We start from the raw sequence: 16,604 nt of genomic DNA, 5'->3' as shown, positions 1-16,604 counted from the left end.
CGTTATGAAAACCCTTACCAACGGAAACATTGGATCGAACCTGCAAGCTTAAACAAAGCTAAATAAAGGGGTTTCCACTAGATTTTTTTTCCAAATACAAGAAATGGTCATGACTTCCAACATTCCAAAAATGACTCAACACATCATTGTAGGTACAGATGTAGGACACCCACACACGCCTCTTACAACCTTGAGTACCCTATCAGCTATTCACAATACATTACTTAGGTTACAAGGGTACATAGTGAAACCAAAATCCCAAAGCTAGCGAAGCTCCACCTCCTTGCCCACGCTTTGATCTGAAACCTGGAACACCTGACACTTCTGATATACCTGGAACGTTGAATGTTCCAGGGGTATAAAACATCCGAGTTAGATATTACATCTAAGTGAGTGGTAAGAAAGAAAGAAACAGCCCATGCAAGAGCAAAATGCAATATAACAGGATGTCTCCCCGAGTCACCATCATCATTGCCGGCACTTGTGTGAAACGCCTCAACCCCACCTGTAGGCTCGTGATCGTGGTCCAACCCCTCATGCCTCACCTCTAGACGACCCCACCTGTAGGCACTGGATTGCCCCCTCCCCGATCATCGTGACGCTTCTCCAACAAACGGCCAACCATCATATACAAGTTCCCGACCCACCAATAGCAACTATCACCAAATAACATGCTGAAGACAAAGCAGAAGGAATATGTACAAACTAAGGAATATCAAGTAAGCATGACCCCACCTGTAGGCAATGTGCACAAACCAAGGAAAATATGATGTGAAAACCACAATCTACGTGCAAGAGTAGTCATGTTTAATCTCATCGACGAACCACAACAACAAACTCCGTGATACAAGCAAAATAGGAAAGAAATACTCGAAAGTAAGGAAACATGAGATGTAAGCAACAACCATCCATAAGTGGAAACCAAGAGTGATCAATAGGAATCAAGGAGCATGCATAAGAACCACTCACAAACGAAACCAAGTATGATCAAGAGGAAGCATGCACAAAAACCACTCACCTTGATCATTTTCCCTTCGATAGTACTGTCCACAGCCCGATTTGGAGCACTAGGGGTTGTTTCTGCAGAAATCACGCATTTTAGTGAACCGAACCTTAAATATTTTTACATGGGGTTGTAGACAATTAAAATAGGAGAATTATGGTGAAAATTTCAGGTCAAACGGAGGCCGGACGCGCCCTCACGCGCCCCCGAAAGAGTGGTCATGCGTCGCCTCCTTCCCTATTACGAATTTTGTAACCTAAAATTAAAAATGCTATAACTTGCTCATTTTTGCTCTGATTCACTCTCTGTTTGAACCTACGAACTCCCCTTTTCGTGCTCTACGACCCTACGGAAAGAAAATCAACTTACGTCTTTGATTTTCTCGCTGTTTTTGCTGCTTTCCGATGAAGTATCTTCACCCTTACTCCTCTTTGCTTTCTTTGATTTCTTTCTTTTCCTTGTTGCACTTATTCTCTTGCTATATTTTAGCTTCCCGTGGGTCTCTCCCCCTCCCCCTTATATAGTCTCTCAAGTCCCCAAATCTCAAGATATCCCTTAACCTTTAAGTCACCCCATTTTTCTTCCCAAGCCATCATTACAGCCTTTGAATTTTCTTCTTTGATTTTATCTTCCACTTCAAGCTTCAATTTCCTTCCAATCCCAAGCCTCCAAATCTCACATTCACATGGCTTCTAGGATAAGAACCCATCATGGCCCTTATCTCTTCCTTTCCAAGCCAATCTCTTTCTTCCAAGTTGTGACATCCTAAGACTTTTGGTGTAAGATTCATTATTACAACTCCCAAGCTAAGCCACCTTAAGACTTTTTGGGGTAAACTTTATTATTACAACTTCCAAGCTAAGCCACCTTAAGAATTTTGGGGTAAGATTAATCATTATTCCATAAGACTTTAAGGTGAAGTTCCAAATCCAATCCTATCTCTCCGAGTCATGTCTTCTAGGGTAAGAAATCATCATTGCAATCATTTCATTTATTACGTTAATGCCCTGAATCAAAATACCATTCATTTTGCTACTATAATTTCCATTACAACATCCAAGCTTTATATCAAATTCTAGGGTAATCCCATTAGCTCTCTTCTCTTCAAGGCTCGATAACTAATTACAAGCTCTTTTTTTTAGGCTCTTCTACCAACGGTTCTTCTTCTTGTCGTTCTTCCTTTCGTAATTTCTTCCTCCTGTGGCTCTTCCTCTTCAAGTTTAAGCATTTCTACTTCTTGAATTAGGTCTAAATTTTTATTTTTGTTTCTAATTTGATAGTTTAATCTAGATTTGTGGCGACCACAAATAGGGTTTTTAATTAGAGTTTCAATTTTGGAATTATGATTTAAAATTGAATTACAAAAATCATTAGCTCTCATTTCTTCTCTTCTCTTCAAGGCTCGATAACGAATTACAAGTTATTTTTTTTAGGCTCTTCTACTAGCAGTTCTTCTTCCTGTCGTTCTTTCTTCTACAATTTATTTCTCTCGCGACTCTTCCTTTACATGTTTAAGCCCTCACTACAAGAATTTGCGAGATTTATCCACATAAATTACCTACACATATTATACATGGGTATTTACCCACATAATGGTAATATATGTGGGTGATTAAATTAGACAAACTGGTTACATTATCCACATTTATTATGTGTGGGTAAATTGATATACCAACACTTATTTTGACGAAAAAAATTTCATCCACTTTCAGAGGTTGGTGGGATATTTTTCGATAAAATTTTAGCTGATGTGGCATTTTTTTTGGATTATATTGCCCACACATATTAATAAATATTATGCATGTGTGGGTAATTGTTTATAAATTTACCCACATAATTACAAATGTTATATATGTGTAGGTATTCACGTATTAATTGATATGACAATTTTTTGGATTATATTACCCACACATATTAATAAATGTTACGTATGTGTAGGTAATTATTTATAAACTTACCCACATAAATTACCCACATATTATACGTAGGTATGTACCCATATATAATAGTAATATGTGTGGATGATTAAATTAGACAAACTCGTTATATTATCTACATTTATTATATGTGAGTAAATTAAAATACTTACACTTACGACTTCAATCCGGTAATAATATTATTGAATCGAACGACTTATGGTCTCATCCTTCTTCATGAAAAACAATTCATAATCATGAGTTAATAAATTAATTTTGTTTACCTTTACCTATTTTATAGCTTCATATGTCATTTCTAATTTGTCCCAAATTTCTTTAGTAATTTTGCATGTTAACAGAACATGGATATATATATATATATAAAGTAATATTTTATGTGTACATTTATACATGAGTGTTAAATTTATAAATAAATATCAAACACCTTAAAATTATTGTATCAATATCATCATAATAATATTTTTTTCTCTTTGCCAATAATTTTTTTCAATTTAAGTTTTCCACATAAATTTTTTATATTCTTTTGTACGTTTAATGGTTGATTATGATTTTTTTTATCCTAAATTCCTAAAGCACTATAATTGTCTTCCAAATTCTTGCCTTATTTAAATGGCCAAAAAAGTTTGTAGTTTAAAGATTATCATCATAATGATATACATACATACAGACATGAATATGCAGATACATATACATATATGCATACAAACATATACGTACATATATATACGTCCAAGCACATATATATACATACACATGCACACACGCATACACACACACATATATATACATGCATAATTCATGCATATATATGTATATAACTCATTTTAAAAAAATATATTTTATAGTGTAAACAAACATTAAAAAAAAAATCATATGAAACATTTTACATAAAAAAATATTTTTTAATGTAAATATTTTACCTCTAGACAAACAGAGCATTAAAGTACAGCCTTTTGATATATGTGTCTTAGCACCAGTAACCTAACAATCAAAGAATAGAAAATAAAACATATTACTATTTCTTTTATTTTATGAGTCTCATCGAAAACTCTAAATTGGCAGAATATTAGCTCATTGTCACTTTAGACTCACTTTTATCATACTTCTTTCTTCTCTGCCTTCCTATAATATACTATTTAATTTGCAATGATGGAATTGATGTCTATAGTAACCTACATATATATATATATATATGTAGATCCCCTTATTTACCTCTACATCTTTTGATTAAACTTAACTCCCATTGTTGACCTACCAAATAAAACCAAATTAGTTCCCAATACATCTTGGTTTCACAATGTGTAACTCACTAGCTTGATTCTTCAATGATTTTCACAACTTCAGTTGTCTCATTTATTTTTATAATTAAGCCCTAAAGAATCCTTCCTCCGCCCATCCAAGATCCTTTTTGATTTTAAGTATCACATAAATAACTTTGTTAACCCAAAAGGAAAAAAATTCCTATCATCCCATGCATTTCTATACTTATATTAGGATATTTTCTAATTAAAGCATTTTGTTTGGACATATACTTTTACAGAACATATAATTCTTAACTTCTTCAAAGTTACCAAGATGACCTAAGGTTACACTTCTTTCTCCACCTCCATTGACTGACTACATAAATGGCATGAACCCCACAAACAAAATAATTCTTCAACAGTGAACAATCTATTCAAATGGTCACTTCAACACTGAAGACCATTGGATGCTGCACCCAAATGGAATAGCAACACAGCATTCTCAAACTATTTCATAGGAAAATATGACAAAATCTACAGAAAATTGAATATGTAACTGAAAAGAGTAATCTAAGCATGAATATCAACTCTCTCTAGTGACAGATTTCCAACCCATAAATCAACTTCAAGCACCTTCAGCCATCATTTTCCACATTAACACTACCATATATGTGCACCATTATTGGTGGTGTGTGGTAACAAGAAAGATTGGGCACATACTTGAGCTGTAGCAAGTTAGCAACAAGCAGCCTGCATAGGAGGAAATCTTTTGCCACCTGAAAATTCAGCTAGTAACCAACAGAAAAGTATGTGCTATTAAGATAGAACTTACCAAATAGATATAAATGGCATGTATCACATTTTGCCAAAACTTTACATGGATGAGAATTGGAGCCCTAAATATAAAAGAGTTGTCAACTAAGTCTGCCACGAGATGACTATATTTACCCCTCATACAAACATGACTCCCTCATTGTCAGAAAGGTTAAAAAAGTAAAGTTGGGTTAATTCTCACAAATATTTCTGTCAAAAGTAACTTCAACAGCCCCAACTCTTCTAACTCCAGGAAACCACGAATATGGCTTTTAAGTGAATAAACTACGGGTAAGTTATACTGAGACAGAAACCACGACAAAGTGCCTCAAGAGACTGAAAATTCATAAAATGATTGTGAAGCTAATAAAACGCTGTTCGCTAGGCGTGGTCCACCTTGGCATTCAAGCCTCCACACTGTGACCAGAAGGTTGTTTCTCATCTTTCTCAGCATCAGTTTCATCCTCTTCATCATCAGCCTCATCAGCAAGCTTAGTAAGTTCATCCTCAATCATGAGCTTTATTGAAGATTTTCTGGGTGTCAAATCCATATTAAATCTCCCAGCTGAAAGAATGCCAAGGTTGTCACACAAGGAAACAAGATGTGTGTGTGTGTGTATAGAGAGAGAGAGAGAGAGAGAGAGAGAGATCAAAAGTTGGTTCTTCTACCTTATCTGAAAATGGAAGCATTAATAAGCTCTTATATCAACAATTTTCATCTTGTCTACTGGATCACACTTACCTGTTCATATTTTCTTAAAATCTAGGAAATTTGTCCCCCCTCCCCAGACTAGGGCACCAAGATAAAAAGGATAAATCCTTAATACTCTTATTCTTGAATAATAAATCCTAGTTGGTTCAAAAAGCAGATCTTATCTTCTACAAAGGTTCAAGGATCATTAAAGCTAATGAAACAACAATTCCATGAAATTCCACCAGCTTTTTAATGGCTGTTACCTAAACTGAATGAATTGCATTAACACTGCAACAAAAATAGAACTTTCAGATGATCTAAATTTTCAAGGACCAACTTCCATATCTAATGCTATAGAACCAATTTTATAGATTTAATTTTATTGATAGACAGTACTAAAATAAAAAAGTATCATACTTATGATTCATGCAAATAATAGAGGCGGCATACCAAGATGTTTCAGAATGTCGGTGAATGTTGCCTGCAAAGCACCACGAGAAAGATAATTATGGCAGCCCCCAACAGGAGAAACAAAAAAGAAAAAGGGATATATTAAGAAAAGAAAAACATATCACCAATAACAGCATAGGTAATTTGTTTTCAGAAATTTTTCCGAAACAGAAAGAGGTGCCAAATTCTTACTGTGTTGAAGTCAACTTCTTTGAGAATTTCACATATGGCATTCCTAAGTTCATCATCACTTGGCCTCAATTTATCATCTTTGGGTTTGCTTTTCCCTCTCATAACCTTTTTCCCTTCATAAAAATAGGGACAATTTTTAGAAAGCTGACTCATACAACTACAGACAAGCCCCAAATACTAGACAACTCATATGCCCTTAAAAATTTTAAAGGAAAAAGACTTAATGGGAAATTTCCCACAAATACAAGAAATCAAGGGAATCATCTTTATTTTTTTAATTTTTGGATGAAAGAGAGACGGCCTTTAATCCATCAATATATAAACCATAGAACATAGTTTTGGAATGTATTGTGAACAGAAAATAAAACACATAGCTCATGCAATGAAAGAAAAAAATTTAAAGAATCTATCCTTACCAGTAGAGGGTCCTGTGAAGAGAGTTAATGAAATGGAACAAGTAGTTAGCAAAAGAGGTAGAATAAGACCAAAAAGAACTTGGTTGGAGACACTTAGGTTTGATATATATATGGGGCTTACAAATGTAAACTTGGTTGGAGACACAGAGATATGAAAATGGCTAGAACAAAATGTAAACTAGAATTTTTTTAGCCAACCCCATACAGTGGGATAAAGGCTTGATCTGTTGTCATGGTTTTAATCCCTACCAGTTTTCTCCAATGAAGCAGGTTTCTTTGGAGTCGATGGCTTTTCCTTTACTACATTGTTCTTCTTTCTGGAGAACGTCTTTGGCTTTTTATCACTGCTATCATCAACCTTCAAGTGATCTGATGATGATTTCACAGGTGTTTTCTTAGCGGACAGACTAGCCTTCTTTGGAGTTGCAGCCTTCTTTGTTTTTGCCTTAGCAGAGGATTCTTTCTTTGCCAATACTTTTTTGGAACTACTTTTATCTACACCTGTCTCTTCTTCAGATTTGTCTTTGCTCTCTTCACTGTGAGAATGCTCTGGTACCTCATTTTTGGATTTTTCAGGAACACCAGTCACATTTTCCTCCTTTCCCTCTTCATCACTTGTCTTGCCCTCTGGTTCAGGTGATCTATTTCCCTCTCTCTCTATGGATGCATTCTTTATCTTTATACGGCTCTGGCAAAACAAACAAAAGCCAAAATAGAGTAATTAAAAAAAGGAAAAGATGAAGCAAGTTACAAAAATTGATAACACTATTTGCAAATGTTGTTGATGTTGTACAGTTGAAATGTCTAATATTCCTGAAAGAACAATCAGTATTGGATCTGAGTAAGATCTACAGATGCTGCTAAAATATGTTGTCTAGGAAGCAAGGACACCTTATTTTGGTTGCCATGCTCTTGTCTCACAAGTATCAAACATGAATTCTCATTTGACAATGTCTAGGAGAAGTGACAAGACACAAGCCCATGGATTGGACATCCTAAACTACTTTGCGGACCTTCAGTAGTGTAAAGCTCCATAATACCCATAAAAGCTAAGGTCCTTTGGAGTATTTTGGTTCATGGGTTTAGCCTTCTATCTATCTCAACATTCCAATGTGTCTGTGCACTTCATTTTCCTTCATATGAAAAAAATATACACTAAAGAAACTAAATTGCTAGTCCTCATTGATATTAAACTTTTTAATACAAGGATTTTAATCACTGTCCTATGGCCATGCAGATGGCACTCATTAGCAAAACAGGATTGACATGTAGAACAAGAACCCAAGGGTCTGTTCAGTTGTAGAAAACATTTTCTAATTTTTCAACTCAAATTTTTCTATTGAATCTCTAGTTTGAAAACAGAAAACTCAATTTTCTAATTTTTCAACATTATAACATGAAAATGAATGCTATTAGTTTTTGAAACATAAAATGTTAGGACCTGTTTAGCTGTAAAATTGGAATTGAAGAAATAGAAAATGTTTGCTACAACTAAGCAGGCTCTAAGTTTTCGGTTTTCTAATTGTAGGTTCAATAGAAAATTAGAAAATGTTCTCTACAAATAAACAAGATCCAAATGTTTCTGGCACAGAAACTGTCTGGAGATGTGGGTTTGTACCAATTAGATATGATGCAGAAAAGTAATCTTGATAGAAAAAGTATATTCAATAATAAAACTATAATTTTAAATCACAGATCAACTTGTGTTGCTAACAACTATTATAGTACCTTAGCTGAGTGTTTTGATGGTGTGCTGACAGACGTCGATGCATTTCCCTTGACTACCCTTTTGCGCTTTTTTGCTTTACTTGACTGCCACACAAACACAGCATAGACGATATGAAAAGCCAATAAAAGCATTCAGTTAATCTAAAAACTAAGCAGTTTATGTGAAATATCACCATATGGCAAGAACAACCTGCTCTTTTTCAGCAAGAAGCTCAGTAGTTGTAGCATGGGGGGCAACCAAAAAGTCCATTAACTTTGCAACAATATCTTCCTGTGCACACAACCAAAACCATTATCAAGACAATGAAAACACATGCACAGCTTTAAGCTAAATCAGCATTGTATTATGTGCTAATCTTATGCCAATCAAACCACCTAAAGAATAATATTGAAGTTTTTCTTCTTGATAATTTACCATTCAGAATGAGATAGCAACACAGCCAGTACATGTTTGTCAGCAAATTATATGGCCAATATTAAATGATATTTTTCCCTTTTGGAAGGGAAAATTACATATTGAACTTTGACAAAAAAGTAAAGCAAAGGGCATCTTCAATCATGAGACTCCCTGCTCTACAAGGTTTATGGGAGGGTTTGGGGGGGTGTATGCAACCTTCCCTTTGCTTTTTGGCAAAGACACTATTTCCACAACTTGAACCCACTAGGGATGGCAATAGACTGGATATGGACCAGACAAAGAATAATACTCGTACCCTTACCCATAACTGTCAAATAATGCATTTAATCCTTCATCCCGATTTCCATTCAGTAACTGACATCCATCAAACATTCGATATCCATTCAATTTAAATTAAAGATGTATATTTATTCAAATTTATCTCAAATTCTCAATCAAAATTTAACATATCCAATATAACAAGGAAATAAAAAATAAACATATAAAAAATCCATACAACATTTTCAACTAAAAACATTCCTGCTTGTGACTCATGAGGCAAATCAATCAGACCAAAAGGCAATATTAAAAAGAGCAAATAGGTGAATCAATCGCACCCAAAAACATTATTAGAAAAAGGCGAATCAATGATTCAATGATCTCAAAGAGGAAAATCACTGCACAAAATAATGAAAAAATCTGGGATCCTGGCTACTTTTTGGCAATCAGCACAGCTATTCAGCTTCAATAGAATCAGCACTTGTGAGTTGTGGCATAACTAAATTAGGGTTTTATATTTTGTAACTTTTGATTAGGTTAATTGGAGAGTAGGCTAGCCCAGGCTTTAGCCTTTAGTTATATAAGTACATAAAATGTAAACATAATAATATAAAATGAAAGTAATTAAAACATATCAAATAAAATTAAAAAAATATTTAATATTATTATATACTGGCTGAGTATGGGTCGAATGTACCTACCTACCCCAGCGCCCAACCTGTATCCACACGATTTTTTTAATTTTCAGACTATTCTTGTCCCATCGGATAAAAAATTTCAAGTCCATACCCTTCCCTAAGCAGAACAGATTTCTCAGATCGGGTAGAAATTGTCTTTTTTATCCATGATCTTCAGGTCACAAAAGAGTATCGTCCTTGCTGTTGCTACCAAGACTTGCCCTCTTTGACAAAATTAAATAAATATATAAAACCTTTCCAGGTCATATACATGCAGTGTTAAGTCATAAAGATATCAACGCACCTTCCTTGTAGTAGTCGGCTTTGGAATTGGTATGTCAAGCATGTCACAGAGCTCCAACAACTTCTCTTTGACACACTTGTCAAACTTTTCTTTCACTTTAAACTTTTGCTTTTCCTGCAACGACGGAAAAAGAAGAAAAAACAAAAGCTCAAAGACTATGTTTCACTTACAAACATTACACCAGTACAAATAAAATTATGAATCCAAATTTCTCAACATGAGAAAAAAATAAATAAATGCACTAAATAAGAAAAGCAAAACAAGGGTATGAAGGAACCACTAGAATATCTCTTTAAATTCTTTACCTCATTCTCATTCCACACAAATCCAGAAAACAGGGAAATATTAGTTTTGACCTCACCTGCCTGCATAAGAACAAGAAACAGAATCAGGTTATTAACTTTTCTGCTTTGTTATTTTTCTTTTTTCAAATTTTCCTTCTAAACAAGAAATGTGTAGAAGTAATCTTTGAAATTGGAATGCTTAACTATAAAAAGGACAACTGGAACAAACTAAAAGGATTGTTGAGCAAGAAGTTCAACAACACTAGATGAGTTACCACAATTCTAGTGCTGGAAAATCCCAATTAAGAGATAATTAGAGGAGCTTTAGCAGAAAATACAAAGCATCTCCATGTTAATGTTATGCTTTCCAGCTAATTTCTTTAAAATTCTTTATTTTGGCTGTTTTTCTTTTTTCCTTTGTTCTTTACATATATATATATATATATATTGTCATTTTATTTCCCAAATGAAGCCACCAGTGTTAAACTCCAACTTACAAATTTTAGAAACTTTTTTCCCAAATATGAAGGTTGCATTAAGCAGAAAGAGGGGTCTCTAGTCTTGAATGATGTTATCGTTGTGACTGAATTAGTGACGGAATAATGTTACCAAAAAGGCCTTCTATCAACTAGAAGCCCTATCAAGAAAAAGAAAAGGTTAAGAAAACCATCTCAGGAGAATGAAAGATTACCAGCTTTGCTAACAAACCTCAACTTATTTCTACAATAAGAGTTAGTCTACAAGGAAGAGGCTGAAAGTCAGACAACTTAAGCTTTGAAAATGACTACCAGTAAGAAGCCAGATATATATACATAAAAGGGTCAATCTATGTCACCTAACCAGCCAGTTGGCTGGAAGTGGCAAGAGAAACATGAAATACAGTATTGGCAAATAAATAAATTCAAATTACCTTTCCCCTCCTTCCGAATAGAATTGTATGGAGCAATTTGAAAGTGTCATCAACCTTCCTTTTAGATATTTTATATGCCACTGAAACAGAAATCATAGCAGAGATCATTCCATATCAAATTCATTCACTGAAAAAACATGAGCCAACTTTAACACAGCACTAAAAATAAGCAGAAATCATATGACTTCTACCAACTTGTTTCATTTACACATAAAACTAGTTATATAGCATAGAAACGGCACATAAAAACAAAACTAGAAAAAAACACTCAAGATTCTGTTTGTGTGGCACAAAGATGGTGCACTTCCATAAACCTTCAGTAAATTTTAATAGCAGAAAAGACAAACATGTACTATCACCAAGATAAAAACAACTATTCAAGAAACTCAAGCAGCATGTCAAATTAAGGTAATGCTACATCATTATGCCTGATGATGTCTTACATGCTATAAGCTAACAAGCATGCCAAAGTTCTTGCTTGACATGCTAACTGAGCTCGTCCAACAAAATGTGCTTGCATGGATACGATACCTCCTTAACTAAGATGCATTGCTGAACAACTACAAATATGAGAGAATCTATATATTTTGTTAATTGTGACCCATTATGAACAACTACAGATATGGGAGAATCCATACATAATTTGCCGAACAATCTCAGCTAGTTAAAAATGTTTTAGACTTACAGTTTTTTGGCAGTCCTAAGCATGTGATTTAATTCTACGTCAATTTTGTTCAAATTTAACCCTTTTATGTATTCTATCATTCACAAAATTATTTGAAAAGAGGGGTGATATTTTTACCTATATCTTATTAAAATTTGTTGAATACAACTGAGAGGTATAAGAGGGGTTTTTATTTATTAAACACGTGCTGATGTAGCCATCCATATTTACCCATATTCCCCTTATTAACCCAAGAAAAGCTTGAATGAGTTTCAACAAAATGATACCTATAATCAAAATTCCTAAAAGTGGGCAGGTAGAGGTTACCTAGGGGCACGAGACAACTCTCTACAATTTAGAAAAGTGCCCTCTAACTTCAAGAGAAGGTATACTGCTCATGTAGAGCGTGGCATTAAACATAGAGCTTGCAACAACTATAAGCGTGATGTCCATGAGTGTGCTAAAAAGATTAAAAATAATCTGCAACCCGGTAAATCACTTTTGTGCGAGATATTTTATTTATTTAAGATATGTGATTTCTCCAGCAAGGGCAATATTTTCTTAGTACTTTTGAAATGGTTCAAAATGTTATTCAAGAAATGTTGTAGTGTTTTAAATCCCCTCTAACCATGTTATAGTCTTTTATTTCTTATTTTAATATAAAGCTTTGCAATCTTGTATTCAAGTTCAATATTATACTCTTTTATACTATTTTCATAGTGCTCATTAAAACTTGAGAAACATGAGATGCCTGAAAGGCTTGCCAAACAAACTTGTAAGCACCACGCGAAATGAGACTAAGTAGTAGGCTCACCTATAACAGCTGATATAAAATCCACATCGAACCTACTGAGTTATAAGTCGATTGCAGATGGAGATAGTTGACTTTAGTAACATGATTCTGTTACATCAACTTCAAATATATTCAATAGAAGAAACTCCTACCACTGAAATTTCAAGATGATAACCTAAGCAGAGTGTAAGAAGCTTTGAAAAGTCACATGGATAGATTTGTGATTTCACAATAATGTAATGGCTTAGGAAAGGATGCATGTTCTTGAGACATTATGATATGACAAAAAAGGCTTTTGTGTGCTACATGTCATCATTTTTCTCCCTACTCTTCCATGAATAATATTGTTTCTTTCTTAAAAAGATGCATTATGTTAGCATAATTTACCATGAAATACATTATTTTTTAATTTTAAGATAGGTTTAGGTCCACTCCAACTCACATAATCCTAAACCGATTAATGCCAATTCAATGTGAAAGTTACCATACTAGTGAGGATAGTGAGAGAAGATTCAACTGATCATGGATTTCAAACAAGTTGATGGGAATTGTTCTCCTACGAGAGGCAGGTTAGGCTTTAAACAAACCCACTAAAACCTGTCCTCGTTTTCATCCCTGTGTATTAGTTACAGTAAATTTGTATATAGAACTTTTTATAGGGAACTCACTGAGACAATATGAGCTTCTTCATCAGGGAATGTAGACAAAGCCATTGGTTCTATGCTACAAAATTTTGCCACACAATCATTTATTTTCTGACTGAGACAATACAACTAAGAAATACAATCAGATTTCTTGGCTGAAAGCGGTATGGTGACAACACTATACTAATCATTAAGGTATTTCAGCGCCAGAAATGACCACGTAAAGGTTTGCTTGGCTTTTTATTTTCCTCCTATCCTGCTGAGAATGCAAGATGTAAGACAACTACCATGTCACCTAAAACACTAAATAATGCTTGGTTAAAGGTCATAAACAAAAAAGCTTGTGAATACTGTAAAATGAGTAAATGTTCAAATTTCAATTAAATCTAATGCAAAAATCTACTGATAGCATTGTCACTACATCAAGCAAGGGCATATAATAACTATGCATCTATACATCTTTAGTTTTATACTGTAGAAGGGTGCATATTAACACTAATTAGATCACAGTGCCAGTGTTTAACAAATGGCCTAACATAATATCTACGTAGTGGCAGCAGATAACCAAGATTAAGCATGTCTTCATCCAGGTTTCAGAGTCATGGGTAGTTGAAGAACTTACTACTATAGCCCATCCCGTGCTACCCAAAATAATCATAAAAATAAATGAATCAAGAACATGATCTGAAAACATTCAATATTTCTTTTATTTTCTTTTCTGCATCTATTTGCAAAATAAATGTTTCATAAAGTAGATTATTCAAGAAACCACCAACAATATAGTGTCATGTAATCAATAGCCTGCACAATAGACAATATGAGTTTTTTATAAGCGGGCATGGTTCTGCTAGATTGATATCTTGAATAATCTAACACAATTTCAACTGACTCCATACTCAACAGCATTGAGTCATAGATGTCAGAAATAATCACAACATTTTCTTTCTTTTGCACATATTAAACTCGAGTATATGTGTATATATATATATGTATAGATTATTCTAAAGAAATTCTAGAATGTAATCAGTGATCTTCAATTTACAAGAATAGGGGATTTCAAATTGTTATAAGTTTAATCAGTAAAGGTGAGATGAGAGCTAAAAAGAAAAGTTAAGAATATACCATTAGGTATGTCTTTCAAAGCAATTCCATGACCCTGCAATTCAAAGGTAAGAGGTGAAGCAACCTTGGAAAGAACTGTCAGAACTGAATTTCATTCTGAAAAAGGTCTACTAAGAACAGAGGGATAAAAGTAAAAGTAACACCTTTTCAATATGGAATTCCTTAACAGATCCTTTTGAAATCGATGCAACCAGCCTTTCTACAGATTTCTTTTCCCGTACAGGCCGTTCAACTGCAGTCACAGGGGTTTTCTGCTCCTCCTCTTCCACTTCCTTTCTGTCAACCTTGGCTTTGACCTGCTGGGTCTTCCCTCTTCCACGCTTCTTCTTTGACCCTTGTTCAAGTTCACTCTCTTTTGCCCTCTCTTCTTCCTTTTCTAATTCAGCCACCTTTTTGCCAATCATTTCCTTGTTCTCCTCTTTTTCTTTTGCATCTGCTTCCTCTTCCACCAACTCACTGCTCATTCCTCCCTTGTTTTCTTCCTCCTCTTTCATACTTCCATTTTCTTCTTTTTTCTCTTCTTCTTTGACTTCTTTGTTTCCATTTCCTTCTGGGACTTCCGAGTCCACATCCATTTTCTGTGCCCCCACTACCTCGTCATCTTTGCCATCTTCTTCCATTTCTTTTACGCCATCCTTTTCTTGCTTTTCCTCCAGAGGAGCGTCTTCACCCTTCTCCTCAAGCGTGGCAGTCCCACTCGCCGCAGACTCAACAACTCCAGTCACTGTCTCTTCTTCACCCATGGTTGATCACATTCAAATTAACACCCAGACACAGAGCAATCAAGCAACCTAGAAGCATAACCTTAGGCAATCAACAAACTCTAAAAAAATTTAACACCTTTTAGTTTACAAAAAAAAAATAATAATAATAATGAATAAGAAGAAGAAAGGGGAAAGGGAAAACCCCAAACAGCAAAATTGGCAAGCCAAAAGTTGTAAATGGCTCTCAGTATAAGACCTTTTAACCCTCAAAATTGAGAGGAAACAAACATAGAAAAGGACTACAAAGCTCTAACACATCCAAACTAAACCAAGTCAACAACTATTAAACCGTGAAAAAATTGAAGAATTTCAACCAGAAATGCCATATTAAGGAAGGAATATGTCAAAACCCTAAGCTACAAAGATATATATGGTTCAGTATTTAACCTCCAAAGCAACGAATTCAAAGAAAAAACACAAATTGTGAAGTAATAGAAATGCATGAATCGGCAATTCGGAACTCACGGAGAGACTTTGAGTGCAGTCTACTATTCTCTGCTTCGCAGCTTCTCTCTCTCTCTCTCTCTCTCTCTCTGCTTCTGCCTTTTTTTTCTCTTTCTTAACGGGGGAACTGTATTCGTATTACGGACTTCAAATGCGGATTTTAAAACCAGTTAAATGCCACGTCGGACGAATGTTGTCAGATGGGCAAAACTGGAAGTATCGGCGACGGCTGAGATCGATCCTCCACGGCTTCTCGTTGTCATTTAATGGTGGAGATTTCATGCTCGTTCAAAGTCTTCTGTTTCATAAGTCGTGCGGTGGGGCCCACACTAAGGACCATTGGGGTCAGATTGAACGGGAATTACACGTTCAGATAGAATTTGAATTTGGGATTATGGCAACAGTAAGTCGTCGTGTTTGGATAAGTGTGTAATATTTTATTATTATTTAATTAATATTTTATTTAGAATTATTGTAAATTTTTTGTTATTATTATAATAACAAAAATACTAGTAACATTTAGTGTGATATTTTGCTAATTTATTATATATTTATATTAATTAAACACATAATAAATACACTAATATAAAAGTGCTATGTGAAAAATCTAACTTGAGAATTTGCGATGGTAAGAGGACCAATCACCACATGGTCCATGATTGGCTTGTGTCCCTTTTGTACTCTTCAAATTTGGGATTATCCTAATAGATTTTGAGCTTGAGGCATCTTAAATTGGCTTTTCTTATTAGAAAAGAGATCACAAGTCATCTCTCGATAGATCTTTCAACATTAAAATTAATAATAATATAATAAATATCGTACCTCATCTATTAAATGTTTTACTTTTA

At 34.4% G+C, this 16,604-nt stretch overlaps 1 protein-coding gene across 3 annotated transcripts; it reads right to left on the bottom strand.

Annotated features, from left to right (window-relative positions):
- Nucleotides 1-4,970: 4,970 nt before the first annotated feature.
- LOC127792092 (DEK domain-containing chromatin-associated protein 4-like) lies at nt 4,971-15,919 on the bottom strand. 3 transcript variants are annotated; one of them, XM_052322434.1, is made up of 12 exons: nt 15,778-15,919; nt 14,692-15,339; nt 14,549-14,582; nt 11,326-11,405; nt 10,437-10,496; nt 10,132-10,245; nt 8,665-8,745; nt 8,475-8,558; nt 6,996-7,434; nt 6,331-6,443; nt 6,139-6,169; nt 4,971-5,559 (listed from the first exon to the last, which is right to left on the bottom strand). In XM_052322434.1, exons 2-12 carry the CDS (start codon nt 15,289-15,291, stop codon nt 5,399-5,401), a joined length of 1,797 nt encoding a protein of 598 aa, XP_052178394.1. In that variant the 5' UTR covers nt 15,292-15,339; nt 15,778-15,919; the 3' UTR covers nt 4,971-5,398. The 3 variants fall into 3 exon arrangements, with proteins under 3 accessions (XP_052178394.1, XP_052178395.1, XP_052178396.1); XM_052322435.1 differs by having other exon boundaries at nt 15,700-15,833; XM_052322436.1 differs by having other exon boundaries at nt 5,414-5,559; nt 6,106-6,169.
- Nucleotides 15,920-16,604: the final 685 nt, after the last annotated feature.

The sequence above is a fragment of the Diospyros lotus genome, chromosome 15 (assembly GCF_014633365.1).
Source record: "Diospyros lotus cultivar Yz01 chromosome 15, ASM1463336v1, whole genome shotgun sequence".
In the NCBI taxonomy this organism is placed as follows: Eukaryota; Viridiplantae; Streptophyta; class Magnoliopsida; order Ericales; family Ebenaceae; genus Diospyros; species Diospyros lotus.
The sequence above is the reverse complement of the archived record's forward strand: the minus strand, read 5'-3'. Positions and strand labels throughout refer to the sequence as shown.

What these genes read in the sequence shown, in the direction of transcription:
- LOC127792092 (XM_052322434.1), bottom strand. Translation starts at nt 15,291, where the DNA reads ATGGGTGAAGAAGAGACAGTGACTGGAGTTGTTGAGTCTGCGGCGAGT. An exon ending in TTTGAAAGACATACCTAATG is followed by an intron (nt 11,406 to 14,548) that starts GTATATTCTTAA and finishes TTTCTGTTTCAG; the next exon opens with TGGCATATAAAATATCTAAA. An exon ending in AGCCGACTACTACAAGGAAG is followed by an intron (nt 8,746 to 10,131) that starts GTGCGTTGATAT and finishes TTGTGTGCACAG; the next exon opens with GAAGATATTGTTGCAAAGTT.